This window comes from Lactuca saligna, chromosome 9, assembly GCF_052625555.1.
Source record: "Lactuca saligna cultivar CGN05327 chromosome 9, ASM5262555v1, whole genome shotgun sequence".
NCBI classification, from domain to species: Eukaryota; Viridiplantae; Streptophyta; class Magnoliopsida; order Asterales; family Asteraceae; genus Lactuca; species Lactuca saligna.
The window spans coordinates 36,195,326-36,204,769 of NC_136425.1; the positions used below are offsets into that span (position 1 = coordinate 36,195,326).

At 34.5% G+C, this 9,444-nt stretch overlaps 1 protein-coding gene across 1 annotated transcript; it reads right to left on the bottom strand.

The window, feature by feature from the left end:
- Positions 1-3,778: 3,778 nt before the first annotated feature.
- LOC145017438 (putative glucan 1,3-beta-glucosidase A) lies at positions 3,779-6,905 on the bottom strand. Its single transcript, XM_078975467.1, has 8 exons — positions 6,678-6,905; positions 6,454-6,573; positions 6,168-6,359; positions 5,914-6,072; positions 5,046-5,215; positions 4,799-4,954; positions 4,266-4,615; positions 3,779-4,196 (listed from the first exon to the last, which is right to left on the bottom strand). The coding sequence occupies exons 1-8, from the start codon at positions 6,867-6,869 to the stop codon at positions 4,015-4,017; spliced, it is 1,521 nt and encodes a 506-aa protein (XP_078831593.1). The 5' UTR covers positions 6,870-6,905; the 3' UTR covers positions 3,779-4,014.
- Between the last annotated feature and the right edge of the window lie 2,539 nt (positions 6,906-9,444).

Sequence of the window (9,444 nt, forward strand, 5' to 3'; positions counted from 1 at the left end):
TTCATGCTTACAGTTTACAATTTTGGTTTCAGGTACTTCGTTTTTAAAGGAAAGGAGTCAGCTTGATCGCAACGCATCACACTATGTTTTCCGTACATGAGATCTTTGGGATTACACTCCGATATTGTTTTATGATAACATGTTTTGATTATTGACACTTTGTTTTTGACATGGTATGTTATTATGGATGTTTTCTTATGCTGTTGGTTTTATAATAACTTAATTAAAAGTGAAATTTCTGGTCTTGGATTTTGGGATATTACATTAAGTTAGGATCGAGTTTTGGAAAATTTGAACTTACGTACTAGTTTGAGTCCCCGTTCAAGATCATCGAGTATGCTGATCGTACCTAGGGGAACATCCCACGTACCTTTAGTCGTGGACTTTATGGCTTGTTTATGTTTTAGGCTTTGGTCGTGGGTTTGGGCTTTGTGTTGGGCTTATTGGACAGAGGACTTTTAGAGCATTGGAATCTTGTTTGGGCTTGCATTGTTGGATCTAGGGCTGTGGTTAGGGGTGCAAACGTGTCGAGCCGAGCCCAAACCTGGTCAGGCTCGGCTCGGGCTCGTTTAAGTTATATGAGGCTCGAGCTCGAGCTCGGCTCGATTCGAGCTTTCTTATACTGAGCTCGGGTCGAGCTCGTAAAGAGTTATACAAGCTCGGCTCAGGCTCGGGCTCGAGTCGTTTTTATCGGGTGTGCCTAAATAAGCTTAAGCTCAGCTCGAGCTCGTTAAAAAGCTCGTTTACTATTTACCAAAATTCATAATTCCCCTAATATGTTTTTATTTTAATATATATAAATAATAATAAATAATATGATATAAAGGCTCTTTTAGGCTCGCGAGCCTAATCGAGCTTTGTGACATAGGCTTGGGCTCGAGCTCGTTTAATAAACAAGCTTAATATTAAGCTCGAGCTCGGCTCAAGCTCGTTTAAAATCGGTTTTGAGTCGAGCTTTTAACGATCCGATCTCGAGTAGCTCGTGAGTAGCTTGGCTCATTTGCACCCCTAGATGTGGTTGTGGGAATTAGTGGGCCCAATAGGCTTGGGCCTCGTGGTTGCTTTTGGGTCTAGGCTATCGTTTGGGCTTGATTTCCTTGGGGTTTTGTTGGAATACCTTTGGAAATATGTTTTGGATCAAGAAAAGTTATTGGGCTTTAGGCTAAGGCCTATGTAAGGGTTGGGCGCAATTTGGAAAATTGGGAGATAAGTAGGCTTTGGAGGATTATTTGTTTTGTGAGCCTTTGGATTGTGAGTTTGGGCCTTAGCCTTGGACCAATCTAGGTGAGGGTTAAAGTGGTATTTTCACCCCATATTTGGATAATTAGATTTTTTTTGGAGCCCAATTGTTAATTGGATGTTATTTGTTTGTTTCCGCGGGGATTCTAGTGGATCATCATTCAGAGATTTATTCATGGGTTCAGCTATCAATGTGAGTCTCCTCACTGTTCTATGGATCGAAGGTACCAATGTTGCCCATTTGGTTTATGTATTATAGGAAGACCCGAGGGTGACTCGTGGCACTTTGTATGAAAGACCAGGAGGCGACTCCTGGCATTTGAATGCAAGACCAGAATCTGAACTCTTGTAGTTAATTGGTTAAGTAGTTGTAGATTGTATGCTAGTTGTCTTTGTGATGCTTGCATGGAAGATCAGGAGGTGGTTCTGAGCACTTGTCTATAAGACCTAGGGTTTTGGACCCAGGCATAGCAAGAAAGTCCATGATACGACTCGTGGCATAATGACAAGACTATGGTTGACACATATCACCTTCTATCGTATGTTTGATATGTATGGCTCGTATATTATGTATGGTATGTGGTATTTGGGGAAGTCACTAAGATTTGTGCTTATAGTTTGTGGTTTATGGTTTCAGGTACTTCCGGTTCGAAAGGAAAGGGTCCGGCTTGATCGCAACACATGCACTCGTGTTTTTCCGCAATTCGTGATTTTAGAATTTTACTATGATAATTGTTTTACTCTGAAATACCTTTAAATGTTTAAATGAAGATAAATGAATGTTTAAGTACTTACTAAAATTGAAATTTTCATCCTATGATTTTTAGGAAGTTACAATTGCAGAGTGAGAAAATTGAAATTATATGTTTGTAATTTCCTAAGTGAACCTGTGAAATCAGAAATTTGAGTGGAGCAGTGAAAAGTAGAAGAACGTAATTGACAATGTAGGCAGTCGACGATGCGGATAGAAAGGGAGGTAGGCGGTAAGCAGCGTATTGATGGAGAGGGAGCGATGGCAAACATAGGGGTATGATTGGGTGATAGTAAGAGAACGGATAAATTGGGAAGAAGACGCATGTGAACGAAACGGAAAGGAGAGCGTCTGATTTAAACGGGGTGCTTTCTTATTTCTAATATATATATATATATATATATATATATATATATATATATATATATATATATATATATATATATATATATATATATATATAAACATAAACTTTATGACATCATCTTAAACAATCAGAGTCATTGATTTTGTTCTATTTATAAGTTTTAACTCCACCATTCCATCAGATGTTCACATTTTGAGGTTTCTATAGTTTCTCCCAAATTGAGTCATTGTCCCTAAGCAGAATTGTATTCTTTATCCCCGTCTCTCAATCTGATTTCTTTGAGGTCAATTCTCTCTCTGATTCTTAGGTTCTCTTAATTTGTGTCACAGTGAAATTAGTTTTCTACGAATTATGATATTTAATATAATGAAATTAATTTTCTGAAATCATAAGTTTTCTAATTTATGAAGTTAGTTCTCTAAAGACTCATGGTTTCTGATTTTTGTTGACTAATATTTCTGAAATTGTGAATTTTGATGTAGTTAAATTGTATTTTTGAATGTATAACTATTATGATATAAGATGACCTGTTGGGGAAAACAGGTGGTACTTGTCAAGACTCAGATCAATCTGATGTCACTTGCCAAGTTCTGATGACCCTTGTTAGGAAGTAATGTGGATAACAAGCAAAACTATAAGCACACAAAGACACATTATTTACGTGGTTTGATCAAGGTAACCTACGTTCGCGGGCAGGAGGAGAGTATTCTTTATTTAAGAGTTCTCTAATAGAGGTTACAAGTACAATTAACCATAAATTCGTCCTACTCACTAAGGATACAAGATACAAGACACAAGACTCTTCAAATGACTTTGCATGCATCCCTATTTATACTTGAGGAATCAGACCTGAAATCCTAATAGGCCAAGCCCATTGGCCCATAGGCCCACGAAAGGTGACAACCAATCATATTCCGCCATGCATGTAGCGTCTTCTAGAACATTGTTTCATGTCATACAACCCATAAGTATCAACAACACACATTATGGAACACCTTGTGCCACGGTGGGTGATCATGATATACAAGTGGCACATCATGAACACTAATGGTCCAACATCCATCGTGGTAGTACAACATGGTGTAATCCTTGAGAAATACCAACTTTTGAGCATCATTAAACGATCTTGAACATCATAGAGGACTTCACAACATACTTGGCTCGTCAGAGATACTATGACTCATCAAGGAACCAAAATGACCCATCTTGAAGCATGATGACGCAATATGTGAATGGATGGCGCAACAAGCATCAGGAGTAGTGCAAGAACTTCTAGGTTGGAGTAACATCTTTAAATGACACATTCTTTCTAGAATGTTGATTTCTTTTAGAATGTTAGATTTATATAAACAACTTTAGTAACTAATTGATAAATAACATGTGCACTGCATGATAGTGAAATTATAAGAAGGCTGCAAAAATATTATAAGAACATCGTTACATATTATTTTTGCAGAGTCTTACATGTACAAATAGGTCTAAAAAAATACAACAAATATTTCCAACCATTGCCCACTCTACATTTATCTCTCAACTTGTAACTAATGATTAATTTATTTGGCTCTTTCCCAATATAATAACAATTTTTTTTTTTATGATACTGTTTATTGCATGAGAACTAAAAAGTTGAACGATAAAAGAACAATTCCGAACGCTTCTAAAGGTTAATGTAGCCATTTTTGATCATCCAATCCATGCTCCAACGGTTGTTGATGTTTTTTAGTGACCAATAAGCCCATCCGAAGCTAGCTTTCCCCCACACTTGTAGTTGAGCTTCTGAAAATCGTTGATACTCCTCTTTAGTAGCTCCTCTTACTTGCCACTCAGCCACCCATTCCCCTGCACGATCACAAATTAGTTTGTCATTTCATTAAATTTATAATCCGTGATAAAGTTTTCGATACATACCAACAAAAGTTAGTGGTCCATTTGATATTGTGATGTCTTGTAGCTCATTTGAACGATTCGTTTTGATAAAATCAATGTTTTGGTCGATAGTCATGTCATTGAAAATATCCGAAAAAAGGTTGTAGTAATGAACATCAATAACCACGTCCTTCATGCCACTTGCAAGAGGAAAAAGCTCTTTTGGTTCTCCACTAAGCCGGTTGGATAGAATTACAAAAGCATTGGGAGCATGCCTTCGAACAACTGTATATGCATCACTGTAAAACTTTGTCAACACGCTTAGCGAGACTCCAAATGCATTAGGCTCGTTTATGAGCTCAACTGCATATAAACTTGGATTTGTCGCATACCTATCGAAAAGCAAATATATCAATTAGATTTGCTATATTTTAATGTCTAATGTTGTGTTTGTTACACTTAAACATAGCTAGATAAGACAAGAAAAGACATGACAAACAATAGTATGCTAGACAAATTGTCTAATGATTTTATATGTTAAGGATGAAGAAACATTTATATCTTTTTGCACATACCTAGCAGTATAGAACTCTATGACACGAACCGATTCTTTTATGGATTCATCATTTTGGCCCCATTCAACAGAACCATCACGAGTAGAGCTATGCTCAAAACCATTTTGGGACCCTGGCGCAGCATGTAGATCCAAAATCACCTTCAAATTATATTTCCTATAATTGAATATACGAAATATATATTATTATACAATCTTTGTTCTAAGATTAAAATATAAATTTAAAAAACAAACATGTGATCACATACTTTGCCCATACGAAGGCCCTATCAAGGACTTCCAACGATCCTCCTACGTAAGGTTTTGGCGGTGTTGGATCTTTGGCTGTCCACCACCCTACTGGAATCCTCACAGCGTTTAATCCGCTCTCAGCGATGAAACTAAAGTCTTTTTCCACTATGAATGTGTTCCAATGATCCTGAAAAAAATATAATATCATGCATAGTTTAGGTTTAATTATTAAACTAGTTGTGAAACCCGTATATTATACGGGTTGATTAAAACAAAATGTTAAATTGAAACGATTAAATGAGAAGTTTATTTGAATTTAAATTTGAAATAAATAAAAATTATGAGAAAAAAAACTTGTAAAAAATAAATAAATTAAAATTATTGTTTAGTTATCAGACCCGTATACTAAACAGGTTAATTCTAACAAAATGTTAAACACAAAGGTTTAAACTGTAAATTTATTTGAAATTGAAATTGAAATTTAAAATTTAAAATTTAAAATTAATATCATTATGGTAGGTTTAATTTATGGAAACTAATTAATAATATATTAGAAATGGAAAATGAAATAAATGACAAGTGGAAAATAAATATATCTCTAAATTATGACAAAATGACATGTGGCAAATTGAATGAGAGAAGGACATGTGGCAAAATCATTCTTATTTATTAGGGTAGATTATGTACATTAGGATTTTGCACGTGTTAGAAACTTTGACTTAAGTGACAATGACAAGTCAAAACCGTTAAAACTTTAAACTTATTATAATAATATTTTGACTTTGAATATTATTAGCCAGCACTTAACGACTTCTTTTGATATATATTAATTCTTTCGGATAAAGCTAAGAAAGTAAAAAGCTGTATAAACCAATAGAATCTTACTTTCATGATTTTTGGTGCTTTCAGAGGACCATAACCATTAGTAACTTGAAACTCTCCTTGAAATCCTTGTCCAATCGTCATTTCAAAAACCGAAGGATCGTTATTTCCCCATTGTCCATTTCCATTTGAATCAGCTGTAACAAGGTCTTCGGTTTTTGCCTTTAACCACACAACAAAAATCAGAATCAACCAACTTATTCTTGTAAGAATCATCGTTTAAAACAAAAAGATAGTAACAACATAAGTTCAAGAACCTGCAAGAACAACCCATTTGGTGCTTTGATCCGAACACGACTTGGATCATCAGATTTTCTAATAATCTGGAAAATCCCGGATGTTTCAGAATCTGTAGAAGTAGCGACCACTTTGGCTCCCATCGATTCAATTTGTAGAAACTGTTTGCTGAACACTCTTACGTGAAAACTGGTCTCATTGATCCTCCATAACTTCACCAATGTGGCAATGAACAAAATAAACAACTTGAATATCATCGCTATTACATAACAAACTTTCTGTCACTGAAATATCAAATGAAATTACCCGAAAAGTTTCCCATCCGGAAGCAGATGAACGGTTGGCGACGATGATTGAACCACCGCCGAGCTCTGCAGCAAGGAATTTTCCGGTTGTGACTGATTTAAACTGAAGTGCAACTCCATCCTGGTGTGATGATTATTCATGAACAATTAACAGTGTATCAGTTTTGATTGTGTTTGAACAAGTTACACCAACGTAAATTTAAAGAAAATTAAATGAAAACAAACCAAGAAATCTTTGTTTGGGATGGAATCAAAGAGAGAAGGTTTCATCCAGCCTTCAGCAACGAGCCAGCCTCCAAGATTAACGGCTCTGATCAACTCATTGTTTGAGTTGATGGTTCTCCCATTGGAGAAGATGAACATAGCAAACACAGAAAGAAACCCCAGTAGTTGACTTTTTGAATGAATACTCTTCATTTTGACCTTTCTTTGTCAATGATATACAACCGTTATGGGGTGGGATATCATATATATAGCATTGGAATTTAGATCTAGAAGCCAGAGGAGGGCGTTTTCGTCTTTTCAAAATCCATAAACAAATATTATCCATAGAAATTTATAGTCTTCATTTTGACCATTCTTGGTCAACAATACCCAACCATTTAACTTTTGAGGGTGGAATATCATATAGCGATAGAATTGAGATCTAGAAACGGAGGAGCAAGTTTTTGTTTTCTCATAAAAGTGGACAGAATGTGTCGGCTTTATTTTGGTGGGTTGTTTAACTCATTTGTGTGAACATATTTTTTCATTTCATGTGACTTTATCTATAGGAGTCTAGGAGATAAAGGCTGGCGAGTGACCACTTGAATTAATGTCGTTGATTCTTCAAACTTTCACATATTCAAAATACCGAAAATAAATTAAAAGCCCAACGAAGTTTTTAAACCATTCAAAAAACGCCAATCAAGTTTTGTTTGTTCAAAAAAACCCAACAAACTTAACATTTTGTCTAAAAAGATCAACAACGTTCCAAACCGTTCAGAAAATCCCAATTTTGTTATTGCTTAAGTTCGTTGGGATTTTTTTTGAACAGTCAAAACATGATTGGAGTTTTTTAAACGTTTTGGAAACTTCGTTGGTCTAAAAAGTTATTTTTCCGATATGGTAATAAGCCACGTCATATATTTCTCTTATTTTACTTTCAGGAAAGTTTAAATTAGTTAGGCTTTTTAGACAAAATGTTAAGTTTGTTGGGTTTTTTTGAATAGACAAAACATAATTGGAGTTTTTTGAACGATTTGGAAACTTAATTGGGTTTTTAAATTATTTTCCCTTCAAAATATTCAAAATATTGCTAGGGTTTGGTTGCATTATAAAAGCACAAATTACAAAAAATTTAAATTGACCGAAAGCGTGTCAAAACAATTGCATGAAATGGCTTCTTCATATGAATTTGAAATCCCAAAAGATCCCACTATCGCAACCAGTGCGGAATCGTGTGGAAATTCAATAAATTAACAGTCCACTAACGATCAATCTTATACCAAATATCAAATGCCACAAGGCAAGTTGCAAAAAGATGATTCGCGTTGTCCTCGCTATGATCACGTCAATGGCAAAATTTTGAGTTAACATCTAAATACTTTTGTATGTAGACGATAAAGAATAATTCGCAACCCCAAAACATTAACTTTACTAGGAACTGAGTTTATTCCAATGTGTATTTTATCCACCCATGCCCTGGATAGTGATATTAATTACATGTCTCGTTGAAGCAACCATAAAGAACCCTAAGTTATCTAGCTCTCATACCAAATTTAGTTTTGTTTTTCTATTCTAGTATAAGTAGGAATCTTTATTTGATGTTTAGGTAAAACCCCATTGAAAAGTTAGATGAAACTGCCCTCTTTCACTGGTGGAGTTAGAATTTTATAATGATGCATGGAGGCTTGCATCAGTATAAGATTTTAATTTTATTTTTCAAATAACATATTAAATTAAGACAAATTTAGAAAATAATCATTTGAATATAATCGATTAAAAAAATAAACAATTATTTGTATTCAGTCAAATGATGTTTCTTTGTTTTGAAGTTAAATCTAAAAAAATAAGGTATACACTATTTAGTTTAATTAGGATGAACTCATAAAAGTGTTGAACATGATTGCCTTAAAACAATATATGACATGGTAGTTAACAAAATGTTTATAGATTTTAGCTTCAATATCAGATTTTAAATAAAAATTGATCTCTTTTATTTTCAACCACAATCTAAAATCAAAACGAATTTCAATAACCACAATTATCACACGAACATCTAAATTTGAGTCATTCTTAATTTCAATAGTAATTTACGTTAATTTCATATGTATATTTTAATATAATAATAATCTAATATTTACAAACATCGACACGTATCTTTGAAAATAATTGAATATAGCAATAATTTTAACAAATACAAAAACTAGATTAATGAATAACTTAACTTTTAGTTATCTATTTATTTGTGTAACTAATATAACAAGATTTTTATGTGATAAGTAAAATTATAAGTTTTTTTTAAGTTTGGGCTATATAGATTGGCTGGCTAAGGTGGTTAAGGTGATAGAATTTATATTATGGCCAAAGACTTAAAAAGTGATGAGAAAAGTTGGCAGGGGTTGCACACCTCCATGCCCTGTATTCTCTTCGCCCTTGCCTTCTTTTGCTTTCTTCATGTTCTTTGTTTCTTCTGTTCTTCATTCTAACATATTGAATTAAGTAGGACCTGATTACATTTGGTATCAGAGCCTACTTACCAGAGACTTACCAGGCCTGAATAAACACACAAGTACAACCTCACCATGGAAGGATCGAAGATCCAGTACCCTATGTTAAGAAGTAATTATGCCACCTAGCTATAAAGATGAAGGTCTTTATGCAGCTTCAAGAAGTGTGGGATGTTGTGGAGCCAAAGAGTCCACAAAACCCGGTCGGCGTGAAAAAAGATAAGATGGTACTCGCCGTTATCTATCATGGAATTTCGGAAGACCTGTTGCTGTTAATTGCA